This window comes from Carassius gibelio, chromosome B7, assembly GCF_023724105.1.
Source record: "Carassius gibelio isolate Cgi1373 ecotype wild population from Czech Republic chromosome B7, carGib1.2-hapl.c, whole genome shotgun sequence".
Classification (NCBI taxonomy): domain Eukaryota; kingdom Metazoa; phylum Chordata; class Actinopteri; order Cypriniformes; family Cyprinidae; genus Carassius; species Carassius gibelio.
Window position 1 is genome coordinate 33,412,954 of NC_068402.1, and position 27,261 is coordinate 33,440,214.

At 38.5% G+C, this 27,261-nt stretch overlaps 2 protein-coding genes across 5 annotated transcripts in view; both read right to left on the reverse strand.

The window, feature by feature from the left end:
* Nucleotides 1–195: 195 nt before the first annotated feature.
* On the reverse strand, nucleotides 196–3,394 carry LOC127962170 (SIN3-HDAC complex-associated factor). 2 transcript variants are annotated; one of them, XM_052561663.1, is made up of 6 exons: nucleotides 3,238–3,394; nucleotides 1,825–1,963; nucleotides 1,416–1,515; nucleotides 1,210–1,324; nucleotides 478–628; nucleotides 196–398 (listed from the first exon to the last, which is right to left on the reverse strand). In XM_052561663.1, exons 1-6 carry the CDS (start codon nucleotides 3,371–3,373, stop codon nucleotides 221–223), a joined length of 819 nt encoding a protein of 272 aa, XP_052417623.1. In that variant the 5' UTR covers nucleotides 3,374–3,394; the 3' UTR covers nucleotides 196–220. The 2 variants fall into 2 exon arrangements, with proteins under 2 accessions (XP_052417623.1, XP_052417624.1); XM_052561664.1 differs by lacking the exon at nucleotides 3,238–3,394 and adding an exon at nucleotides 2,973–3,004.
* Nucleotides 3,395–4,232: 838 nt separating this feature from the next.
* The window catches only part of LOC127961428 (DENN domain-containing protein 5A), a 53,823-nt gene continuing 30,794 nt past the window's right edge, over nucleotides 4,233–27,261 (reverse strand). For all 3 annotated transcript variants that reach the window (XM_052560514.1, XM_052560513.1, XM_052560512.1), the window contains 13 exons: nucleotides 25,170–25,301; nucleotides 24,907–25,059; nucleotides 24,718–24,805; nucleotides 23,652–23,736; nucleotides 19,978–20,106; nucleotides 19,507–19,628; nucleotides 13,191–13,336; nucleotides 10,656–10,774; nucleotides 10,393–10,571; nucleotides 10,198–10,280; nucleotides 9,980–10,103; nucleotides 8,836–9,004; nucleotides 4,233–6,368 (listed from right to left, as the gene is read on the reverse strand). In XM_052560514.1, the coding sequence (XP_052416474.1) occupies nucleotides 6,185–6,368; nucleotides 8,836–9,004; nucleotides 9,980–10,103; nucleotides 10,198–10,280; nucleotides 10,393–10,571; nucleotides 10,656–10,774; nucleotides 13,191–13,336; nucleotides 19,507–19,628; nucleotides 19,978–20,106; nucleotides 23,652–23,736; nucleotides 24,718–24,805; nucleotides 24,907–25,059; nucleotides 25,170–25,301 (1,713 nt within the window). In that variant the 3' untranslated portion in view covers nucleotides 4,233–6,184. The remainder of the gene's footprint in view (nucleotides 6,369–8,835; nucleotides 9,005–9,979; nucleotides 10,104–10,197; nucleotides 10,281–10,392; nucleotides 10,572–10,655; nucleotides 10,775–13,190; nucleotides 13,337–19,506; nucleotides 19,629–19,977; nucleotides 20,107–23,651; nucleotides 23,737–24,717; nucleotides 24,806–24,906; nucleotides 25,060–25,169; nucleotides 25,302–27,261) is intronic.

Here is a 27,261-nt window from a genome sequence, read left to right on the forward strand (position 1 = left end):
CCTATAAATATGTCCTAATGTCCAATTTTATTTTCCTTTTCTGTTATATAAAAAAAAGGTAAAAAAATTACATTTTACAAAATAGTCATAAAAAAAATACAAAAGCAAGGGGAAACAACTCATACGCAGTAATCTAACAAAGGGAAGATATCAGAGTCTACCACTGGAGACAAAGCTATGAGGGCCTCAACGAGACAGATTGGAGAGGGTTTTATTTGGATCACCATGCCTCCTTCAGGTCCTCTGGAAGAGGGGAAGGATGTGTTTGTGAGATCTGAGAGTCCGAGGAGGATGCCAGAGCTGGACGCTTCTTATTACAGCAGGGCTTGAAGAGACGAGGATCGATGATCACCTCACCGAAACGCCCTTTGTAGACGATCCCACAGCATACCTTTTTCCTGAAAATGAATAGAAGTGTTATTTTTCAGCTCAACAATTAGCACATCTCTTAATTTGTGAAAAGAAGGAAAGGAATACCTCTTCCAGTAGGACAGGTCGAGAAAGGAGAAGCCCAGTGGGTTTGGACGCCTCTGCTTGGTCTCGATGTCTGACCCGTCGTCAGACTGATTACTGTGGCTGGGAGACTGAGAGGGAGACATACTGGATGTGGTGCTGTGGGCATCTGAATCTGTAAAGACATGACAGCAAACATTAACATGCCATCTGCAAAAGCTAACTATTTTACTGTAAAATTACATTTAATGTCTCAGATTTCAGTTTTTCCACAGAGTATAGTAAGGGAACTTATGAAGCATAGCATTGTTAGTTTTTTACCAATTAAAGTTACAACCTTTTATAAAAATACAAAAAATAAAAACACTCATACATGTTGCATGTTTGTTGTTATTCAAATGTCTTAAGTTTTTCTTTTAGTACTTTACCCTATAGTAAATGAAAATGCAACTGAAATATAAAATAATAATAAAAAAAATATACACACGTTTTTATAATTCTATTATATTTTATTTCAGTTGCATCTCATTTCTGTTAAATAATTAAAACTTAAAAGAAAAATAGACAAAAAAAAAATATATATATATATATGTGTGTGTGTGTGTGTGTGTGTTCAATTAATAAATCTTCAAAATTAAAGTTCCCACAACAGTTTAAATTTTTATATACATAGATAGATAGATAGATAGATAGATAGATAGATAGATAGATAGATAGATAGATAGATAGATATAAATTATTTAAAAGAAAACTCACTTTGTCTTTTGAATTTATGAATCTTTTTCAGTTTACTTTTCTTCTTTCCATCACTATTTTTGACTTTCTTGGGTTTGGTCAGCTTGAAGCCAGGTCCTGCCCTTGCATCCACCACCTTGGTAGGGGGGATAAATAAAATATTATTCTCACAATGGTTGATTAAGTAAATGGATGATTCCATTAGAAACAACATAACCGTCTCTTACATGGTTCCAGTTTTTCTTTGATCCATGTGGTAATTTCTTCCAGCGTTTTACCAGCAGCACACAAGCATTGCAGATGTCTCCAACCCGATCCTCTGATAGACTACCAAACATATCACAACATGAAAAACTAAAAATTAATTAGTTAGGACAGAACTGATTACTCAGATTAAGAAATAAAAATATAAACATATTTTGCTGAAATATTATCACCCATTATCAAATAATAATAATTTAATGGAATTTCAGACTTTTTGGAACCTCAGTCTCAATTGGATTATACAGAATTGTATTATTTCATTCTAAGAGGATTCTCGGTTGATCTCATTAGGCTCTAAATTGTGACAGAAATTCCACCAGCATTCCTTCTGGAATTTCTGGAATACGAGTGGTGTCAGGGGAAAACACTCACCCGAAGCAGAGTCTGAAGTTCTCCTCATATCTGCTGCTGTCCGTGAACCGAGAACTGGACGACTTGGTTTTGCAAATACAACAGCCTTCGTTGCTGCGGTAAATCTTGGATTTATGGAAGCCGAACATCTTGACGGGCTCTAGACATGAATGGAGAGCGTCATTAAAACATATCTCCTGCACGTTTTGAGAGTGGATTCAAGAGTGCAGACACAGGAATATATCTCTTGCACTTGACAATTTCACTGGGTTCATTAATTTGTAATAGAAGTTAGGCAAAAATCCCGGATTATAAGCGTGCGTCTGGAAGCGTGTGCGCGCTTGCTTTGAATCTGCAAGCGTCTGCGGCAATGACCTACTTCTGATGTTTGACAAAAGCCTTTCGCTAAAGTCACCTTTAACACATGACCGTAGACTTGAGAGGAAAAAACATCACAACAGTTGCATGTGTGCACTAAAACGGTTAATTTGGAAACCATAGAAATTCTAATAATGGAATTTGTACAAATATTGGGAACCACTACTGAACAGGAATTGCATCTATTCTAGTGGATACACCAATTATCATTATTATTATTTTTTTTTCAATCTTTATTGGATTCTTGAATGATCTACATTTGGTTGCATTCGATTCGAATTTTGATCATTCCTTCGGGAACTGTTGGTGTCAGCAGAAAGCAGTTGTAAAATCGAAAGTACAATTAAATAGGCGCCTCTTGTCAAAGTTTAAGACACGGGAAAGCCCAAAGGCATGTTTGGAAGACAAATATTCAGGTAATAATACTTTCAAAAACGCCTCTTAGACGATCTGTATGCATAACATAAGACACGCCGCGCGCTTGATACATCAATGAACGACTGAAAACCCACATCAAGCGTGTCACAAGCCACTCATTCACTCCACAAACTACAAAATCACTATTCAGATAAAATATCCCTTATACGACACATTGTGTTTCCGGTTTATTCTGTATCCGTTCATATGCTCTATGTTTGTATCTCTGGAAACCGAAATGAAAAATGTTAATTGCGCGTAGGTGAACTGTCGTAAATTAACATTTTCACCCGTTCTTAAATCAAACGTTTGGCGAAGTTGTTTCTAAACAACACATGAAGGGTTTCTCGGTTAAAATAGGGGTTGAACGCTACCGTCTCGCTCGTCTAAACTTCCACACAGCACGAGAGCGCCAAAACGCGCGTCCCAGTAACAATAACAGCTAGCCCGTTAGCACGCGACCATGCCACGCTCCACATCCACGCGCGCAAAGCCCCATTGTTGATGTAAATAACCACGCTGTAAAACCACTAACATCAAACACACAACACGCTACACACCCAAGGACTGACAGTATGTACAATTAAAATGAAATGCTACATTCGTACTGCTAGTTCGTAACAATAACAAAAGGCTTACCGTCAGAAACTTTGAAATCCGTCCGTTTTACTCGTCTGTACTGCGCATGCCTTACTACGGCCAGACTCTGATGAATGGTGGGGGCGGGGCCTACGCACAAACATTGAGTAAAGGGGGTTTGTCGGAGGAAGACCATATAAGGAGCGTAGACGCCAAGTTTAAACGTTATTTCAACCAATCACTGCACTCCACTCTTTTGACATATAAGAATGTTGCATCCGGGGAAGTACAGATTAGAACAGTCCCGTCCCGCACGTATTGTTATTGTTCTCACTGGAATGTGAGTGATTGGATCCATTTCCCAAAATATTGTCGCTTGAATGCTTCAAATACGCTACCTTTGTTTTTAATTAGCATTATGCTTCATGCCATTAAATTGTCGAACGCTCCAAAATGTGCTAATAATATGTCTGTACGTTCTTTTATTATGACTGAGTTAGTGAAACGCAGTCGCCTTTTTGTAAGCGATACGTAACAATACTCTCTATAGTTAAATGTAATATACTTTTTTGTACGCGATATTAGCCTTAAAATGGGTCCATGAAACATAAGATGTTCATGCAATTAATTTTGAAAAAAAGAAAACATTTCCCATATTGTTTAAGTTTAAGATCGGAAATGTTTATGAATAATTAAGATTCTATTTAGGTTTTCACACATATTTTCCTAAATTTTAATCACCTTTCTGTCTTCACTGCTTCACTTAGTTATATTTTACATAAAAAATTTCAGAAGTCACATGCCCCTTTAGAAATCTAAATATATATATATATATATATATATATATATATATATATATATATATATATATATATATATATATATATATATATATATATATATAACATGAATTGATATGGTTATTAAACAATAAAGCTTGATACATAGGGAGGAAAATGCTGTTGAAATAAGTCATTAAACATGCAAATAACTGATTGTACTGCAATTCCATTTTCGGACTGATTCTGCTCTTGAAAGTCCAGACTGAAGCATAATCATATTGAATTGCCACCTTTAATACATTCTATACACTGTACACAGTTGTTTGATATTTAACACTACATTACACTGCTTTTGTCTATAAATGTATCAAGAGATAAAACACAAGAAAAAACAACTCCCAGAATGCTCATGCCAGCTGTGTTTGAAGAGGTACCAGAACAGTCATGATGAAATTGGCACATGAATATCAGCCTTTAATGTGCTTCTCCCAGTTACATCCTACAAATTATGCTACACTCTTAAACAGGTAAATGATATTTCATCAAGATTCAATAACAACATTTTGGAGCTGTAAATATTGCATAGCAGAAACAGAGGGGAAGCTGGGGTTAACTAAGGACAGGGACACAAACACAGCAACTGTGCCGCAAATTAATTCTACTCCAGATATGGCATTGTAGTTGGCCACAGTCGAGACCTGAGGGCTGAAGAGATGAGGAATGTTACGGTACTTAGAAAGGATTGAAGAAACGTTATAACGTTATCCGTTCTGCACTGATTGTTTTTAGTTTTTACAGTCCATCTCGTAAAATATGCTCGAGTGTCACTTTCATGAGTCATATCTTTGATTTTAGGGGATCACAATAAGCTCAAGAAGACAGTTCACCCTTTTTTTCCTTTGTGGAAAGCATAAGAGGATATTTAGATGAAAGTCCAAGCTGCTCTATTCCCAGACATTTGTGGCTGCCATTCACTTTCATTGTATGGGGGGAAAAAAGAAAGAAAAAAGTGGGTTTGATGAAGTAAATGATGACCTACTTGTACACTACCAATCAAAAGTTTGTAATAATTACATATTTTATGGTTTTGAAACAAATTTCTCATGCTCACCATTTATTTGATCAAAAATACAGTAAAAACATTAATATTGTAAAACATTCTTACAATATAAAAAACTGTTTTCTTAGTCATTGTTAAAAAAAAATGTAAAAGTAATTTATTCTTGTGATCCAAAAGCTGAATATTCAGTAGTCATTAATTCACTGTCACATGATCTTTCTGAAATCATTCTAATATGCTGATTTTGTGCTCAATTATTTTTGGTTTTCAATTATAAAAATGGTTCTTATTATCAATGTTGGGAATTTTTTTTTTGCTGCTTAATATTTTTGTGGAAACCTTTTTTTTTTGTATAGGATTCTTTGATAAATATAATGTTTATAAGAAAAAAAAATGTGACACTGAAAACTAATTTAACCAATGACTGCTGTAATTTCAGCTCTGCCATCACAGGAATAAATTACATTTTTAAAATTAATTAAAATAGTCTAAATAGATGAGCATAAGAGATTTCTTTTAAAAACATTAAAAAAACTTAATTAGTTTAAACTTTTGACTGGCAGTGTAATTTTTGGGTGAACTGTCCCTTTAAACTGATTTGCATTTAGAGAGAAATGACACAAGTCCCTGGCATTGTTTACCATTGTTCTCATCTTTCCTTTCTTTAAGTAAAAATATGAATTCCCCACAAGTTGTACTTATAAAGCATACTTCTACATCATTTGCTTCAAACTCTGCATTGTGACAGTATGGACTAGATTAGAGCACAGAGCAAGCAACCTGACACATATCAAAATAACACTGTTCTTCTCTGAAAATATAATAGCGGTTTTTCTTACATGTCTTCCTTTTAAATATAGCCATTCTCAGCAGTCCACAACACCAACGAAAAATATTGAGCTTTCAATAAAACGCTATAGCACAGGAGGGGGTTTTCACCTTTCATGAAAAATATGGATCAAAATTGAAGACATATTTGAATGTCAGTAACGTTGTTGATAAAAATCATGACACGTCTGAAAAGGCTCATTGCACTTAATATATGGCAAACATGACATTAGCTTTAACCTAAGCCAGGTTTAGTCCTTTTGTTCAAGTCTCTCCATGTAAAAAAAAGTTAGTCCATGGTCCCGCTGATCTGTGTTAGTTCTATATTCGGATGACATTATATCCCAATCCCTTTGACAAGAGAGGCCTCCAGAGTGATATTGAATTCCTGCAGAGTCTGTAGCACTCGAATCAGAGAGTTCACCAGAGAATGGTCCTTTAAGAGCGCCATGTCCTCATACATCTGTGCTGTGATTGGACACTCGGCAAGAAGCGCAATCCAGTGGTGCAACAGGTGATCTCTGCAAGCAGAAACATATGTGACTGATAGATATGACAAAAGAGTACAAATGTATGGCGATTCTCTTTTAAGTGGTTTTGAAAAATTCTGAATCAGTTTTTTGCCTTACTGCCCTTGCACAGAAAACTTTCAGTTTCACTCAAAGCATTCTCAGATACTGAAAAAACTTTTCCTTTATTGCTTGTAATGGGTTTTAATCTCCTACACTATTTTATATTTGCTTGTATGTTTTGAAGCTATACTTAGTTTACAATTCTTAAAGGGATAGTTCACCCAAAAATGAAAATTTGATGTTTATCTGCTTACCACCAGAGCATCCAAGATATAGGTGACTTTGTTTCTTCAGTAGAACACAAATAGAGATTTTTTAAAACAAACTGTTACAGTCTCTCAGTCTTATAATGGAAGTGGATGGGAATCACGGCTAAAACACACAATAAAAAAAAAAAAAAAACATACACAAACAAAACCAAATGAAACCCTGCGCCTCATGACGATACACTAATGTGTAAAGACCATAGACAGTAAAAGAAATGGACACAGCGACCCCATTGAAACTCAACTGAGACAATTGAAGCCCATTTTTAGCATTTTTTAGCACTTCCGTTTCTGACGGGCAGACTCAAACGAAGCTTGACGACGTCAGCAACCTGTGTGACAGATGTAAATCTTCTAAGTGGCTGTGCGTGCAAACTGCCATCGTTAATCTTGCAGAGACGGCGAGCTTGAGCGGGGAGTTCTTTGGCGTGAGTGAGCAGAAGTATGTATTCTGATTAATTATTTTGTATAGTATTTTAAAATGTAACGCCAGTACGCAATATTAAGTTAATTGCCTGTGAGCTTCTCCTCCTGTCTGTACGGTAATACGACAGAGAGTCGAGTGGTTATGACGCAATCGTTAGCCTATTTTTTTACAAAAACTGTTTCTACGGGGCCATAATGTAACATAGAAGGTAATGGAGCCCTTTATACATTGTCGTGTATCTTTAGAAATAAATAATGGACAAACGGAGTCTTTAAACACCTCAGATGTAAAGTTATTCGCTGTCAAAGTGACGCCAAAATGAATGGGAGTCAATGGGAATGCTAACGCAAGTGAAGTTCTGCTACAAGATGGCAGCACGCAGCCGACTTCAACTTCCGGTCGAGTTCCTTGCCGCCTGGTAAAGACCATAGACAGTAAAAGAAATGGACACAGCAACCCCATTGGAACTCAATTGAGACAAGTGAAGTCCATTTTTAGCGTTTTTTAGCACTTCCGTTTCTGACGCGCAGACTCAAACGAAGTTTGACGAGGTCAGCAACCTGTCTGCCAGATGTAAATCTTCTAGTAGCTGTGCGTGAAAACTGCCATCGTTAATCTTGCAGAGACGGCGAGCTTGAGCGGGGAGTTCTTTGTCGTGAGTGAGCAGGAGTAAGTATTCTGATTAATTATTTTGTATAGTATTTTAAAATGTAACGCCAGTAAGCCATATTAAGTGCCTGCGAGCTTCTCCTCCTGTCTGTACGGTAATGCGACAGAGAGACGAGTGGTTATGACGCAATCGTTAGCCTATTTTTTACAAAAACTGTTTATACGGGGCCATAATGTAACATAGAAGGTAATGGAGCCCTTTATACATTGTCGTGTATCTTTAGAAATAAATAATGGACAAACGGAGTCTTTAAACGCCTCAGATGTAAAGTTATTCGCTTTCAAAGTGACGCCAAAATGAATGGGAGTCAATGGGAATGCTAACGCAAGTGAAGTTCTGCTAAAAGATGGCAGCCCCCACCCGACTTCAACTTCCGGTCGAGTTCCTTGCCCCCTGGTAAAGACATGAAATGTTTGTTCTGTTGTTCTTCTTCTTGCTTTATGGACGGGTCGCAGACTTATAAGTGCATTACCGCCACCTATCTCTCAAATGGAGCATTGACACTTCTAATTGACACTCTGCGATCCACCATAATGCAAGAAGAAGAAGAAGAAGATGCATAGACCAATCGTTTCTTGTCTTTACACATCAATGTATAGTCACGAGCCGCAGAGTTTAATTTGGTTTTGCTTGTGTATGTTTTTGACTCTCAAAACTGTGATTCCCATTCACTGGCATTTTATGACTTGTTTTAAAATTCTTGGTTTGTGTTCTACTGGAGAAACAAAGTCACCTACATCTTGGATGCCCTGGGGATAAGCACATATTCATCAAACTTTAATTTTTTGGGTGAACTATCCCTTTAACATACAGTTTCATATACAGATTTATTTTTAATTTGTAATATTCTAAAGTACTTGTATAAGTAATTTAGTAAAAATGCACTAATACTGTAAATGTAATACCTTAAGTCAGTAATTTAGATTTAGATTGAAATTTAGATTAAGACTAATTTTTTAATCGGATTGTGATTTCTAGAGTAAGAATCAGGTTGTGAGCAGCCTAAAAGTTCCCAACATAAATCTCAACAATTCAATGTAAATAATGACCAACCTGGCTCCGAGACACACGAGCATCTGAAACTTCCCATCTTTGCCGATGTTTCTGGGTGTGCTGTTGATGGCACGCATGAAATGGCAGAAATGACGCACCCTCATCTGCCAGTTCTCATCCTGGGTCATCTGACTCTGTTCCACACTCTCAAAGTAGACCTGCGCTTTTTCTGTGGAACAGAAATGGGAGGATTTAGGACAATTTGCAACATTCTTAGGAATAATTTATGTAACTAAAAAGATTTAGGTTTGAACAAAATACTAGTCTCTGCTTCAAAATATGAACCACCCATAGTTCTTGCTCTTACCATCTGGTGCATTTTCTCAATATACTAAGATTAAATCTGATTGGCTGTTTTTACAAAACCTCAGAGAGTAATGACACAGATGTCTTCTATCAGTCTGGAAACACATTATGTTTCAGTGAGCACTTTTGAGGATGGAAGCTCAAAAGTGACTTCATAATACACTTTTTTATTATTATTATTAGCTTCTTCCATGCTAGTGTGGTATATACACTGCTGTTCAACAGTTTGGAATGATTAATATTTTAATAATATTTTATAATAATATATTATAAAATTTTAGTGTTTTGGAAAAAGTATTTTATCCTTGCCAAGGCTGGATTTATTTGAAATTCATAAATAAAGTAAAAACTTTTGAAGCCCGTTTCCATCAAGGAATAGCAAAAAAAAAAGTTTTATCTCACAGTTCTAAATTTATATCTCACAATTCTGTTTTGTGTTTACACCAAAAAAATAAAACAGTTAACTGCGATTTTTTAAATCTCTCAATTCTGAACTTTTTTCCAAGCAATTGTGAGTTTATATGTCACAATTTGGAGTGTTCCTCTCAGATTACATGTTTATATCTGCAATTTTGAGTTAACATCTTGTAATTATGACTTTGTGTCGTAATTATTTTAATAATAATAATAACTGTACTATTGTGAAATATTATTACAATTTGAACTAAATGTTCACTATTTACATTTATTTAAAAATAAAATTTATTCTTGTGATGGCAAAGCTGAATTTTCAGCAGCACTTGATCCATGTATGCTACTGTATGCACAAAATTGTAAGTATGAGAAATTAACAAACACTTCTTCTATATATTCCATGAAATGTAACAGTATTTGTTACCTAAAAAGTCCCAAATGAAGACGTTCTTGAAAAGGCGCGGTGACTTGAAGCCATGCTGAAACACCTGCTCTAGAGCCCATACTAAACCATACTCTCCACACAGAAGCAATGTGAGGCTTCCTCTCTACAACAGAAGAATGACAAAAGATCATCCATATGTGACATTTCCATTCACATTTTCCATGCTGCATGTTTTCTCAGAAAAAAAATGAGTTTACCTCTTTTTCTGGCTTATGGAAGTGTTTGACGATACCGTTAATGGCCTCTCCCACCCCTTCCTGGATCTGGCCCGTGTTTAACTCTAGTGGGCACACAAATGTAAACGTACTTTAGACAACAGCAATATCCTCCAGCAATAAGTGCAGTTATACAATCTATGAGATATGACTTTTGCGAGATTTCCAAGTATGTACTTGGTTTGCTGTTTGGCGAAATGGTGACAAATCTTCGCATCATCCCGGGAGATTGCTGCGTTGGAGGAGTCCGGCACATCCTATCCTCATTCTCCAAGCTAGTCACCAATTCGCCCACCAGTATCCTCTCCAAGCTGCCATCATCTACTCCTTTCCCGAGCCAACGGCCGCATGGAAACCTAAGCGACAACAGTCCAGCAATCAGTTAAGGGTTATAATAATGAATAATGTGAATATGGAGCTACTAAAATCTTGGTACTCACTTGTATGTGTGCCCTGTGATCCCGTTGCGGACCATTACACACTCCACTAGCCACTTAGCATACAGTCCTGAGTTATCATGGCCCATCTGTACTGTGGTCAGCTTCCCCAGGTTCTGGCACTGTGCAAAGTACAGACAGAATTATACAACAAGCCTCGACCAAACAGATCAACACAACAGGAACTCACTTTGAAGTCCATATCTAGCATGGTGCTCAACAATACATCTCTCTATCTCTCTCTCTCGCTCTCTATGAAGAGTTCAGATGCAAAACCCTCTAAAAGCCTTCTGAAAATTTCCTTTAAAATTAGCATTTTTATTTGGCTGCTGTGTTTATGTTCAGTAAATGTCACTGAATAGTTTCTTTTCACTGCCATAAATGTGAAATAACAAACACAGGAGCTTGATACAAATGCTAATTTTGCATCTGAACTCTTCACACACACACACACACACACACAAACACACACACATATATGTATAATAAAACTTTATTATAGTAACTGTTATAAAAAAAAAAAACGATCATTTACATTTCACTGCTGATTATAAATTCGCTCTATAACGTGTACATGAGAAATAAAAATCTTGATGCTGTTGAAATAAACACTTTTATACAGCGAATGTCTTAACTTGTTTCCATGACAGATTTAGTCAAACACACACTTTAAAACAGATTAAGTGAAAATGTAATTCTATATGTAATATAGTACATATATTTAGCAAAATGCTCCTTTCTAGAGTTCCCTTTTCTAGCTAACTATCAAGTTTATGGTCACTGAATGGCTTTTCTTTGACATGGGTTACAAACTGTTTTGTTTGACATCTTTCTTTCTGTTGAAACACTGATTGAGCAATTACATGAGACATGATAATGATACATTTCGGTAAGTTGTACGGTTTCATTCAACACCTTCTGATGTTTATTTTGTGCAGTAACTAATAGTAAAGAGCAAGAGATGGTCAGTTCGATGTCATGCTACATTACAGAGCACCAAAACAGTATTTATTGTTTGAATTTGGTAATAAAATTTACAGAATTTGTAATTATTAATTTAGAATTATTGGATGGTAGGCGCACTACAAATAAAGTTTTGTTCAAGAATCAACTGAAAACAGCATAGATTCTTTGTATTTTAGAACAAACATCCGATAATCAAGATGAGGATCGATTAAAATCGAGAAATCCATATTTTCAACTCACAATTAATCAAATTTCTAATTGCAATTACAATTATGGATGCCACAATTACGTAACTGTTCAAAGCGGCAATTTATCGTTCAAAGTTCACGTTGTTCTGCACGAATAAGATATGTTAAGGGGTTTTCCATTGTTTTAGTTTTAGTATAACATTAATACCAGAGAAAACCTTATCACCCATAGATCTTAGACATGTTTGAGAAACAAGCAACAAGTTTGACTGAGAGGAAAGCAATATACTACTATGGGTGTATGGATGTAACAAATCTGTAGGGTAATGTGGTGCCAGTTCATGTAATGCTTTAAAAGCATCATAATTTTAAAATCCACTCTAAACCTGACTGGGAGCCAGTGTGAAGACTATAACACTGGAGTAATATGATTGCAATCCTAGTCCCAGTTAAAATCCCCGGGGCTCAATTTTATACATATTGAAACTTATTAAGTGTAGATTTAGAAGCCCAGGTAAAAAGAGCATTACAGTAGTCTGTGAGACTGTGAGATGACAAAATAATTAATCCGTATTTTTGCGACTGTAAAATTTAACATAGGGTACAATCTTGCAATTTTTCTGAGGTGGAAAAAATAGGCTTTTACAGTGCTCAAAAGACAGATTTGCATCAAAAATAACTCCAAGGTTCCTCACTCGACTCTGTATTTCCAAAACAGGGCCGTCAAGAGTCTGGGACAGAAAACCAGCTTTATAAATTTGATAACGTTAACCAATGAGCATAACTTCAGTTTTACCACAATTCAATCACAATAAATTATTATCCATCCATATTTTAATCTTAGTAATGCAGTCAGACAAATAAACAACGTCAAGGCACTCATGGGTTTTTGAATGTATATAAATCGGTGTATTGTCGGCATAAAAAAGATAATGAAAGCCGAGTGATCTCAAGAGGTGGCCCAAAGGTGACCAATAAATGTTAAAAAGTAAAGGACCCAAAACCGACCCCTGAGGGATGCCAGTTGAGACAGAGTTAATGTCAGACTTATAACCACCCATAGAAACAAACTGGGAGCGGTCAGTAAAATAAGACCTTAACCACCGGTCCCAGACACACCAAACACTCTTTCAAGATGAGTAAGTATTAGACTTGGATCCATAGTATTAAACACAGCTCTGACTCCTGACACCTAACTAACTGTGAGAAGATTACACAAATAAGGGGCAACAATACGCTTAATTAATTTTGCAGAAAACAGGAGTTTTGATAGTCGGAAGTTATTGAAGTCATCCAGTGCAAAATTTTATTTTTTGGTAGTATATAGTGAAACCAGAGTAATAGACATAATTATGTGTGTGTTGATATATATATATTGACTCACCTCAAACGTAATCTCCAGGGTGTTTTTAGGGACCTGCAGAACCCCAGTCTCAGCTAGCTCACCTGAGACACACACCCAGGGGTTGGCTGTAAACATGGAGCCACCTAGTTTCTTGCTGGGAATGATGACCACATGATATGGTATCACTATGAACAACAAGGACAAGGTCAAGAGAAGAAAAGCAGAGTGCAGACAGAGGTTTTTGATAATAGAATGAAAGGGATAAAATGAAAATTCTCTCAACATTTACTCATCCTCATGCTGTCCCAGACTTTCTTGCTTCGGATAAACACTGAACAGTGAAATTTATCTGATAATCAGATAAAAATAATCTGTCTCTATAATCTAAGATTATTTTTCCTAAAAATCTCTGTTTGTGTTCCATAGAAAAAAAGGTAATTTGGAACGGCATCAGGGTGAGTAAATGATCGCTTTAATATATTTAATATACATGATACTGTCTCAACGATTATGCTAATGTTATATTAGTAAGCAACCTCATGAAAATTATTATTTAATACACAGTTTATTAGGCCATTAAGTTTCCTTAAACTAGATTACATTCCCAAATTTTTTGACAGTCAGACCCTGAGCATGGCTCCAAAATTCTCAAAGAAATCATGCAACTTTTTTTTTATTAATATGAATTTTTTTATTCTTTATCTTTTTTACATACAGGAAATTATTAAATATAATTCCTCTTTGTGTCTTGCAGTTATTTTGTGAAAAAGTTAGATTTTTTTCATCCATAACTATTTCTAACAGCAACTGTTTTTAAAGGATGCAAAATACAGAATATAGATAATTTTTCTTTGAAATGCAAAGATATTTTGTTGGTAACCAAACAGTTTTAGTTCCCATTGACTTATGGTCAAAACATATAATGTAATACAATAGGAACAGAAACTGCCTGGTTACCAACTAAAGAAAACTGGTATAACTAGACCAGTTGGGGTTGCCAGTGGGGGGACTAGTTCACCACAGATGTTCGGTAAGAGACATAAAGATGCAGGTTAAGTCTTTGATGCATTTATTTCTTCACAACAATTCACAAATGTTGCAGACATTACATTGGTGTTTCCATCTGGGTGTGGTTTGGTTCATCTAACATACGCACACAACACCAACACTTGAGAAAGCCTCGAGTACATTTGCTTTCACGTACTCGTTGCAGGCTATTTCTACCAAACACTAATCACTGCCACCTGCTGGAAATGGGCGGAGCATAGTGTCTTTAGGTTGCTGCGATGACATCACATTCAAACACTGGCTGATCACCAGAAAACTTCAAAATAAAAGCTTGTTTACAGCGGGCCTTTTTAACACCAACATTCTAAAAATGGTTACCAATTTCAACCGAAATTACCCGGAACAATTGTACCATTAACTTTTTATCGCAGGAAATAGTCTGGTGACATAGGTCTGCCCACGTTTCTCAATACAATGTACACAAATTTCGGACTTACATCTTCGGTAGTTCAGACTTTGCGAGTCCGACTCAGGAGTGTGAACTCCCGCAAACAGGACGACACAAGTCCGGTAATTCTACTAAATGCAGCGTACTTGATAACACCAGGTAGCTCGCCTTGGCTACTGCAGTTCCCTTTTAATACTACACTCGTACTGCGTCGAAGATGCATATGGGAAAAACTCCTTTTTTCTCCTGAACTGAAGCCTTATTCAATCACGCAGTGAAACTGCACGGCCATTGGATCGTGCAGTGTTATTAAAACAAACCAATGGCTTGGCAGTGGTGCTGCACGAACCTATGGCAGCGAAGTCCGCCAAAGCCTGCCAAAATGGGCGGAGAATCTGGCTATATATTGGCCGCTTCTCCACAGGAATTCAGATTTCTTCTCCTTCAGCGACGACATCACATCGCTTTGCTGATCTCCGCTGAACTGCTCGCCGTTGACACGCCTCGCACTGGAACGCGACTGCCAGTCCCCGCTGCAGACTCATCGCTTCCCTGCGGCCATCCGGCGAGAGAGAGAGAGATTTAAAAGAGCAAATTTCTTTAAAAGAGCCTTTCTACAGCGTTGTTGCAAATGCCATCTTGTCATTGCAGCTCGTGCAGGGCCCCTCTGCACGCTGATGACGAGCACAGCGAGTGTGTATAAATATACACAGCGAGTGTGAATAAATATAGAACATAAATATAGTCTCTCTGCCCTCGCAAATCACTTTCTTTTCAGAAAGCGATCTCGCTCCTCGCGCCCTCCCGTTTTCTGCCTCCCGGGAGCCGGCGAGGAAGAAAAGGTGGGGCAGAGGATCAAAGCAGCAGGATGAAAACAATCTCACGCCAGCTCAGCCCCAGCTTGCCTCGTTTTCTCCGCCCAGAGGGGATTCCCCAGTCCTCTTTGTACAGCCAGACCAGTGTCCCTCTGCTGCCGCGAGTGATCTGGTTTTGTTTGGAGGGACTGAGGAGGAACTGCTAGAGGACAGCATGTCTCTAGCTGCTTAGATGCTGAGGAGCTGTCGGGCTTGCCGGACCCCGCCCCCTCGATGTTATCTGAACCCAGCCGCTCGAAACTTGGGATGGACACCGAGCTTATCCGCGTTCTCTACAGGGCAGTGGATGAGCTTGGTCTGGAATGGTCTCCTCCAGAGGAACCAGCCCGTAGCAGTCTGGATGAATGGTTTCTGCCGGGGCGCCAGCAAGCCCCTCATCAGTGAACCGCCCAGTTCTTCCCGGAGGTCCACGACGAGCTCACAAAATCGTGTCGCGCCCCCCTACTCAGCCCACTTGTGTACTTCATCTTCATCCGCCCTCACCTCAATTGACGGCACTGAAGAAAGAGCATACGAGCAATTGACGGCACTGAAGAAAGAGGATACGAGCGATTGCCGCCGCTGGACGAGTCTGTGGCTGTGCATCTTTGCCCACCAGCAGATATTGGATGGAAAGCCAAGGCCAACCATCCGTCCAAACCCTGCCGTATGATGTCGGCGCTCACCGGGCGTGCCTACTCATCGGCAGGGCAAGCAGCCGCGGCGCTCCACTCCATGGCAGTGCTGCAAGTCTTCCAGGCCAAACTTCTCGCCGCCACTGATGAGTCTGGCCCAGATGTTGCCACGCTCAGGGAGCTGAGAAGTGCAACAGACTTAGCACTACGTGCTACCAAGAGCACTGCCCAGGCCATTGGGCGCTCGATGGCTAACCTGGTCGTCCTGGAGCACCACTTGTGGCTTAACCTCACGGAGATCAAGGATGCTGACAGAGCCCAGTTCCTGGATGCACCGATCTCCCCCAGTGGCCTCTTTGGTCCGGCGACAGAGGGGTTCACCGAACGCTTCACAGAGGTGCAGAAGTCATCCCAGGCGATGCAACACTTCCTGCCAAAACGCGCTTCATCTGCTGCTGCCAGGTGCCCCAAACAGGTGCTGACTCGTCAGCCTCCCAAGCAAGCCTGTTTCTCGACACAGTTCTCGCTCGGCCACCAGACGTATTCAGTTCCCTAAACGCATGGGACCCTGGCCCAAGATAGTGCTGGACCCTGTGCCGCCACCGTCATCCTGATCTACAGGAAAGAAATAGGAGGGGGCTAAGTCTCGCCGCGGCCGGACCACCCCCCAAACTGCCCCGTGTGTTTTGCCGTCCATCTCCAGGTGTTGACGAAGTTGTTCTTGCTGCAAAAAATGGGCCCTTTTTAGCACACAAAAGTGCACAAAATAAAAAGCACACTCCTTCACAAAAAGAGCAGTTTCCCTCACATAACACTCACGAGTGCTATGTCACCCCACGGCGGACAAACACTCAAGTTAATACAACCCCTGTCCATCCGGGCCTCACAATGGCAAGCCATTCCCAGGGTATCAGATTGGGTCATGGGAATAATAATACACGGCTGTTCCCTTCAGTTCACACGACGACCACCATGCTTTCGTGGGATGGTAACAACTTCGGTGCACAACGAGAACACTCACGTTCTTCGTGCCGAAGTGGAAAATCTGCTGGTGAAGGGAGCTATAGAAATCGTTCCCCTAGCACACCGCGACTCAGGGTTTTATAGCCGTTACTTCCTAGTTCCCAAGAAGGATGGAGGGCTGCGCCCCATCCTCGATTTAAGACATCTGAACCGTGCCCTCATGAGAAGGCGCTTCAGAATGATCACGTTGAAACAAATCCTCTCAATCCGCTCAGGGGATTGGTTATTTTTGCTGGATCTGAAAGACGCTTACTTTCACATCCAGATAGTCCCCCGTCACAGGCCGTTCTTGAGATTTCCCTTCGAGGGCGTGGCTTACCAATACAAGGTCCTCCCCTTTGGGCTGTCTCTGGCGCCTCGCACGTTTACAAAGTGCATGGATGCGGCTCTCTCCCCTCTCAAGCAGAAGGGAATCCGCATTCTCAATTACCTCAACGACTGGCTAGTTCTAGCTCAGTCAGAGGGGGAGGCATTGGGTTACAGAAATGTTCTCCTCAGCCATCTGGAATGCCTGGGGCTCAGAGTGAATTTTGCCAAGAGTTCGCTGTCCCCCAGCCAACGGATATTGTTTCTGGGAACAGTGTTAGACTCAGTGACAATGAGGGCAACAATGGTGAAGGAGCGCGCCGCGGCTCCAGAATTTGCTGGGCCTCATGGCAGCAGGCCCAACCTTTTTCCACTTGGTATGGTTTGCAGAAGGAAAGTGATCTCCACAGACGCGTCCAACAAGGTTTGGGGTGCGCTGTGCGAAGGGAAACCCGCTTTCGGCCAATGGTTGAAAGAGGAGAGCAGGCTTCACATCAACTGCCTCAAGATGATTGCAGTTCAACGAGCCTTCCAGAGCTTTCTGTCAGACCGACTTTAGGCGTTGGTCGTCCCCCCTTCTTATCATGGCGTGATTGAACTGGGTTCCCATATGCGTCTTCGACGCAATACGAGTGAAGTATTGAAAGGAAACGTACTCGGTTACTAACGTAACCTCGGTTCCCTGAAATACGGGAACGAGTACTGCATTCCTTGCCATGCTAAAAGGGCTGCACAACTCAGTATCTTGGTTTCGCAGATCAAGTATGATTGCGTTGGTCGTCCCCCCTTCTTATCATGGCGTGATTGAACTGGGTTCCCATATGCGTCTTCAACGCAATACGAGTGAAGTATTGAAAGGAAACGTACTCGGTTACTAACGTAACCTCGGTTCCCTGAAATACGGGAACGAGTACTGCGTTCCTTGCCATGCTAAAAGGGCTGCACAACTCAGTCGTCGCTTCAGTCGAAGAAACCTGAATTCCTGTGGCGAAGCGGGCAATATATAGCCAGATTCTCCGCCCATTTTGGCGGGCTTTGGCGGGCTTCGCTGTCATAGGTTCTTGCAGCACCACTGCCAAGCCATTGGTTTGTTTTAATAACACTGCTCGATTCAATGGCTGTGCAGTTTCACTGCGTGATTGAATAAGGCTTCAGTTCAGGAGAAAAAATTAGTTTTTCCCATATGCGTCTTCGACGCAGTACTCGTTCCCGTATATCAGTATATCCGTTTTCCTCCCTGTATATTTACAGTAAGTGGGTCGAAGTGCTGCGAAGTGCTCTTCCGCCATACATTATATTTATTATTTTTTTATCTGCTTTGAAAATCGCCATGTTTTATTTTGTGCCACCATACTTACTTGTGTAACTACTCATGTAACAGTCTTTAAATAGGGAAAGCATGTAAGTGATTGGTGGCTTCTAAATTCATCCCTGTTTGGATCCTGAGGAATGAATGGTGCTAAGCTAAACGCTAACAGTGGCGCCGCACGCTACAGCAATTGAGTGCATGCACTGAGATGGGAGAGATACGTTTCAATTCGTCTATGTTGAGGGAAGAACATAGTGAAATAAGTGGTCTAAAAATTTTTTATATGTATTTATATATTCTGTGGAAGGCGTAGGACCAAGAAATGTTCATCCAATCAAAACGCTCGGCCGAGTGTTTTGATTGGCTTTCCTACCTGCTTGTCAACATATGTATTAGCATACCTCTGTGCACCCTGTTTGCACAAACACAATACGTCATCAGCGCGTTCACGTACTCTGTGCAGACAGAGCAAGAAAGGCAGGCAAACATCAACAACCTGACCTTCCTTCCTGGTATTGTAGAACTTTTACCAACTATGCTATAAAGTTTTCTAACCGGTGAACAACACATAATGTACTGTAATAATTTTGTCTCTGGTAATCTAGTCTGTGAGCGTATATGCATTCAGGGGGTGTGGCTTTGGACAGCAGTTTACAGGGAGGGTGGGACGTTCGCTTTCGGTGCTATCAGGCTAAAGTAAGCATTTTCCGAGATCACCTACTGCACCTTTAATAGTATAGTGTGTTTGCAGAGAGATTTTGGTGACTCTTACTAATCGTGGTGAAGACGTTGGTAAAGCAGAAGTAGTCCACAGCGTTGAAAGAGAGGAGATGGTAGAGGAACTGCTCCTTCTCATCATCACAGCGCAAGAAAGCATAGCGCTTATAGAGTTTCCTTCAAACAAATACAAACACATTTAAACCATACAGTACAAATCTAAACGCAAAAGCTTTAAAGGAAACAGTTGAAAGTTAAGTGTATGAACAAAGATGCTGGAAAAATGATTTCAAATGCATTTCAGGTCAGAAGAGGACACCACAAAGCATTCTTTACTGAGGATGAGCCACTTTACTGTTCAAGGCCCATTAATAATAAATTTAAAAAAATCTTCATTTTTAATGGTGCCTTATTCTTTCCCCTGCTACATCTCTTGCATTTTAACTGTCTGATATCTGAGTGATCCTCTACAGTGATTTATAACACTGCCCTTTATGTCACTAAGGAACTAGTCAATTGGTCTTACTTAGTGAGTTCATGGTCAGACAGAAGTTGCTTCAGGTGCCTGGACAACAGTTTCTTCTCCATGGAGAGACGCACCCATGCCCTGGCCTTCCCAACATCTGTCTTGATCTCACTGATGTTCTGTATGTGCCTAAAGAATGGCAAACAGCGAATTACGGTCACGTGATATTGATAACAGTACTTCAAGTTCTACTAGAATTAAGTCAACAAGTTACAGCATGTCCTAACCAGACATCAAACCTTGCCCCAGCACGATTAAATATTTTCCTTTATCAGAAGAATCTTTTTCAAGTTATTGTCCTAACTAGCCGCAATGGCGATATGCTATGAGGAACGGGGGAACAGAGTTCAAATATCATTTTTGTATGACTGTAATATTCACAGTCATTTAACTAATAGCTTGAAAATAACATAATAAAGGAAAAAAGACAATTCCAACTGTGAACTCTAAAATAAACTAAAAACTGTATTTGCATGACAAACATTGAATCAGTCGCTGGGTAATGTAATTTGAACAATGTTCATATGGTTTAATTTGAATTTAAATGCGAGACACACAGCCCACACACTCTTCTGAGTGGCTGATTGGTTTTGTTGCGTCCTTTAGTTGTCGTGTCTGATGACAGACAAATTGCTTGTCACTGGTCGCATCGTGTCTGGTTTGGACACAGTCTTTGTGTCAGTCATTAAATTTGTTAATAACAACGCCAGAGAATAGTTTTTTGTCTTTAGTAAAAAAAAAACAAAAAAAAAAACATGGTTGCTAACAAGTAGTTAAATGGGACTACATAAGTTGTCATGGACATAAAGAGTCATCATACCGAACAGGTAAACTCATCTACTAGTTGCTTACACATCTTCGCTGTGTTTATAATCACACTCTTGCAAACTATTCAAAAACTTCTCAACCTTTCAGGATTTTTTATTTTTTCTAATAAAGACTAAAAGAGTTTAATAGCTTAATGGAGGGAAATACTTCTGCGATTGTATTTAGGCTTCAAAATTCATAAAAGCTGTGTACATTTTTGAAGATTATCATGATGAACAAAACTTGTTAAAATCATAAACGTTTGTTGGGTGATGTTAACTTTATCACATGCAAAATCTTAAGCCATAGTACGAATCTTTTCTTTTTATTTGAGATTCATTTTAACTCCATGTAATACACTGAATATAGTACATTTTTAGTATATTGTCATTTATGAAATATACTCAAAATTCTGACCTTAATTAGAATTAATATTCAGGTGTGTTCACATGAGCAAAATTTCTTAGGATTTTTGCAAAGACAAAAAAAGGACTGTTATCTATTGTCGATTGTAAATTGATGTATGAAGCACAACTCACCTTTCAAACCGAACAGGATTCTGTTGGTCAGTGTGGCAAGTATGCATGACCAATTTAAAAAAATATTTTGCTTTCTCACAGAATTTCCTATTGAGTTTGCATGTTTTCCAACTGAAAATACTGTATTTCTTCCAAAAAAATTTGCCCTAATGACATTAAATTTGATTGCACCATAAGTGGTGACTCTATAAGAATCAAAAGAGCTCTTGCTGAGATGCAGCCGTAACCTGTCATGCACAGGTTTACGAAAACCCACTGCATGCTTTCAGTGCTCTCAGGAGCTGTTCAAAAGAGAAAATGGGGGCAGGAGAAATGGTTCACAGACTCCCTGGAGCATCAGCCAGCCTGCTGTCATCGCTCGCAGCCACTATCATGCATGCCACGTCCAGACGCATTCTCTTCCACTCCATCTCTGGTAGTCAACACAGTCTGACCTTCCATTACATAAATGTATTATAGCTTTTAGTGCTGCCCTCCAGACTCTACAAACCTCAGATTTACAGACTGCTGAAGCCACACTTGAATGTGTAGACCTGCAGCCATAATATTAATGTACTAAACAATGCCATCGTCATGCTATATTACGCTGACATCAGGAAAAAAGCTTCTTCCACAAATAATATTACTGAAATACTGTTTATCAGTTAGCATTTTCAGGAGGAGATGCTTACATAGCTAAAGAGAGGGATGTCATGCTAAGGCTTTCCTGCACCGCTATGTCACGGGACAGCTCAGCAGGGGTCTGGTGCTAATTAGGCTGGAAATAATGTGGTAACATGAAACGTCTCTGTGCTTTCTTCATGCAATGTGAGGAGTCGACCCCCCTTTGCATGCACTGACTGCACTGCAAGCACTCTACCTATTATTTTCATAACAATAAAAAAGTTAAAATGTATTTTCCATTCAGATTTCCTAAACTATAGAACTGTAAAAAAAAAACCAAAAAAAACATGATCCCATATTTGACCTTGGATTTCAGGGTATATTTTCATTTTTTTATCATGTTAGGAATATTCCAGTTTGCTTTTGATTTTTACAATTATTTTCTAATAATTTTTTAGACATAAAACAAGTTCATTTTGAGGTATTAACAGATAACACTTAAAATGACTAATGTAGTAATGTTTAAGTTCATTTGATAGACATCCTGTTCCTTTTTTTCCATTATTGCAGTATATTTTTCATTTTATCTTTAGTTTTTCCCATGTTATGCTCATTTACAAGCTAATATTTTTTTTGAAGGTCTGCAAGAATATATTTACATGATTTAAAGTTCAAAATTACTGATGCTCCAGAAGGAAACAGGATGCATTAAGAGCCTTTTGGAATTTGAAGATCAAGGTAAACTGTACTTAATTTGTCTTCCAGAATTTGTACTTAATTTGTCTTCCAGTATCTTCTGTTGCTTCTGAAGGGCTGTACTATATGGAATACAATGATATTTCAGTAAAATTAGAAAAATTTGAACATCTTCATCCTGTTCAAATGTTTTCACCCCCAGGCTCTAAAAGCATTGTTTCTCCTTCTGGAGCATCAGTGAATGTGTGGACCTTTTTTAATAGCTGTGTTTGAGTCAAACAACGACAAACTCATGAATAACCATCACAAAACAAAAAACATATATCAGAGTCAGTAGTCAGAGTTGTAGATCATCCAGGTAACCAACCACACACAGTATTAAGAACCAATAAAATAGGGTTATTTTAATATTATGTTATTTTTTCATCTTTTATGTAAAATATCTTATTCAGGACAGAACTAAATAAAAAAATAACATGCATTTTATATGAGCTCTCTTATTTTGTTAAAATTATTCACATTTTCACAGATTCTGCAAGAGGTTCTCGAACTTTCGCATACGACTGTATAACTATGGCTACTTTTAATGTTTTTATTGGATGTCCAATACCTTGACAAAGGCATTGTGCCGAAGTGTTGGTAAATAAAAAATCACTTTTTATGTCTCTTTAAGCTATTTTGATGTCTTCTGACTGGGACCTCGGTTGGTGTGCATATACATGCTCATTTTACTAAGGAAATATATTGGATGTCCATACATGATTTTTGTTTTGTTTGTTTGTCTTTGCATCATCAACTTAGCAAAATCATTCACCCAGAGAGAGCGATTATATCCCCTACTTCAGAACCTGGCCCCACCACAAGAACCAGCACCATTTTGGTGGAAAAAGGTAATATGATAAGCAAACATAATATTTAAGACTAAAACCATACAGCCAGAAACAAAAACTGAGTACAAATGAAGGCATCAGCACTTCTCTGTTGTAGTGTTTATTGCTGTGCTCCACACTATAAAGGTTTAATTCTCACCTCATGTCCTGGATCAAAGAGACTTTGAGAGGTGGCATTGCACAGCCAGCATCTGACTTCCGTCTCTCTGTGTCATGAATGATACCTGAGACACGAAACAGGGAAATATGCTGAAAAATCAAACCTATTCAGCATGTTTTCAATGAAAGCCAGATTCACAATACAGGCTCTGATCCAAACCCTAGAGAGCTGCCTACCTACAAAATATTTTTGGCATCTGATGTGGAGGCTGTTCAAAAACATTTACTTTTTTACAAAATTCTAAAGCAATGCATTCATCGCAGAATGCACTGCAACAAATTAAATAAAAATAAAAAACGTATACACTTATACACTTACACTTATAATGTTGTCAATATTAAAAATGAAAATGTAAAACGTAATTTTTTTTCTAAATCTTCAAACAAATTACATTTTTACCTATATGTGTACAATTTGTGCATTACAGAATACAGTACTATATTTTATTAATATAGTATTATTGTATATATTAATATTTTACTTTTTTACATTTGTATGTTTTCATCATCGTTCTATTGAGTATTTAAACTTATTCTATTTCATTTTTTTCTAGAGCAACATATCTGATTTTTCTTTAAGCTTTTTACGTTTTTCCATTTCATACGTACAATTTATTTTATATCATCTTTATTTAAATTAATGAATATAGTTGTACGTTTCCGTTTTAAAGCTCTTTACACCAAGCGTCTGTCATCTGACGTTTTAAATGCTCAAGTTCTTTAAAGTCAGGATTGGCCGTCAATATTCTTATGATTCATCAGCTGGAAAAAAAAGTTTTGAAAGTGATTCCAACAATAACGTTATTCTGTGCTGTTATTGTTATAGCTGTGGAGTTCTATTCTAATTTTAAAGTTGGAAGTACTCATGTTAGTTGAGTCTTTTGTATGGTTAATGTGAGGAGTTGCTTATGTAAAGTGTTTCAAATCAGTCACATATGAGGATCTATTTAGGTTAACATGCTGTCTTAGAAGAAGAATCCTATGTAGGCAGCTAGATGTAAAGAATTACAATGTGCACACATTACTGTATCATCTTAGTATTTTACCTGGAGGCCCGAGGCCTGCTGGAGTAGCGTCTCTCTTCTCTTTACTCTCTTGATAATGTAAGAGGTGTGACCACAAGGCGGATTTTCCCTAATAAACATAAAGAAAAGAACCCGGTCAAACAAGCACACTACATTACACATTACCATCATAAAAGATGATTGTAAGCCCAGTCTATGTTGTCTATGTACCTGTTTGACCTGCAGACCGTGGCTCCAGATTCTCTCCAGCAGATCACACAAGCTGGCGATGAGTGTGTTCTCCTCTACACCAGTGATGCTGACCTCTCCGTGGCCCAGCTCCACCGCTTCCCGTCCCATCTTCTCCACCAACATACGTTTGGTCTAAGCCACAGATCACACAGGGTCAGTTATAGTTTAAACGCTGGATCACCCAGATGGATATCAATACCAGTTTCATTTATTAAAATCTGGAGGAGGATCAAAACACACACCTTATTTCTGCATTCCTTTAATAGTCCCTCTACAAACTTCCAGTTGGTCTGTGCGATGACTGAAGGTGACAGGTTGGAGAGTTTGGGCTGGCGGAGAGTGGTGCCCAGGTTCCTGGCCTCCTGGATGTACTTCTGCATTGACAATATCACAAAGTCACATGATGCCCAACAAAAGACTGATGTAGCTTGTGGCTTTTGAGTTACTTTAGATTTAGAGTTCTGGTCGTTAAACACCCCCAAGTTCATTGAGTTAAACACCATGGTAAGCACAGATGGTTTAAAATATACAGAACACCTACAATTCCTACACATCTAAACATTTGAATCTTGGTATTGTGTTCAGTTAACCACAAAATAAAATTATTTTTAAAATAGGTTTCGTTTATATATATATATATATATATATATATATATATATATATATATATATATATATATATGTCATGCCAAATATTGGCTCATTTTGGATTTCATGAGAACTACACATTCCAAAAAATTTGGGACTGGTAGCAATAAGAGGCCGGAAAAGTTAAATGTACATGTAAGGAGTGGCAGTGTCTCTCAGAAGTCAAGATGGGCAGAGGATCACCAATTCCCCCAATGCTGTGTCGAAAAATAGTGGAGCAATGTCAGAAAGGAGTTTCTCCGAGACAAATTGTTAAGAGTTTGAAGTTATCATCATCATCTACAGTGCATTATATAATCCACAGATTCTGAGAATCTGGAACAATCTCTGTGCGTAAGGGTCAAGGCTGGAAAACCATACTGGATGCCTGTGATCTTCAGGCCCTTAGACGGCACTGCATCACATACAGGAATCCTACTGTAATGGAAATCACAACATGGGCTCATGAATACTTCCAGAAAACATAATCGGTGAACACAATCCACCATGCCATTCGTTGTTACCAGCTACAACTCTATAGGTCAAAAAAGAAGCCATATCTAAACATGATCCAGAAGCGCAGCCGTTTTCTCTGGGCCAAGGCTCATTTAAAATGGACTGTGGCAAAGTGGAAAACTGTTCTGTGGTCAGACGAATCAAAATTTGAAGTTCTTTTTGGAAAACTGGGATGCCATGTCATCCGGACTAAAGAGGACAAGGACAACCCAAGTTGTTATCAGCGCTCAGTTCACAAGTCTGCATCTCTGATGGTATGTGGTTGCATTAATGTGTGGGGCATGGGCAGCTTACACATCTGGAAAGGCACCATCAATGCTGAAAGGTATATCCAAGTTCTAGAACAACCTTGGCCTTGTCCCAATTTTTTTGAGATGTGTTGATGCCATAAAATTTAAAATCAACATATTTTCCCTTAAAATTATACATTTTCTCAGTTTAAATATTTGATATGTCATCTATGTTGTATTCTCAATAAAATATTTAAATTTGAAACTTCCACATTATTGCATTCTGTTTTTATTCACAATTTGTACAGTGTGCCAACTTTTTTGTTATCAGGTTTGTATATAAACTAAACCTATTTTTAGGACCAACTTTTTTTTTTCATTGCAATTATTTTCCAAACCCATGTGACCTTTCTTCCATGGGGCACAAAAATAGACATTCTGAAGAATGTTCTGATGTTTTACCATAAAATTACAATACAAAAGGATTGACACGGCCTAAAATCACACAAAAGCACAATAAAAGGATCTTGAAACAATATAAAAATGGTCCACAAGACTCAAGCACTACAACTCAAGTAGACATTTATGACAAGATAAAAGCAAACTGACAAATGAAGGAGAGGGGTTTAAATGAGTTTAATTCTAGTAAGAAAATAATACGGCAATACAAAAATTTTAAAGGGCTTAATAAATGTTTTCATTTTCAGTGTAAATTATTATTTCTTTTGTTAAATTTTGGAGCAACATAAGACATAAGACATAGTTTTTTTCTGCAGTAAGTATAAATGACTCTCAAATCTTGCCTGGATTGTATTCACCAGCCAAATAAAACATAAGGGAAGGGAATTCATTTTGAATTTGACAAAGTGTCAAAAGCAGGAAGCTACAGTCACTGATGGGGATGAGAGCTCAAGCTTTTGTGATGGGAAAGGCAGTGGGGAATGTCAAAGTTGGCAGATTG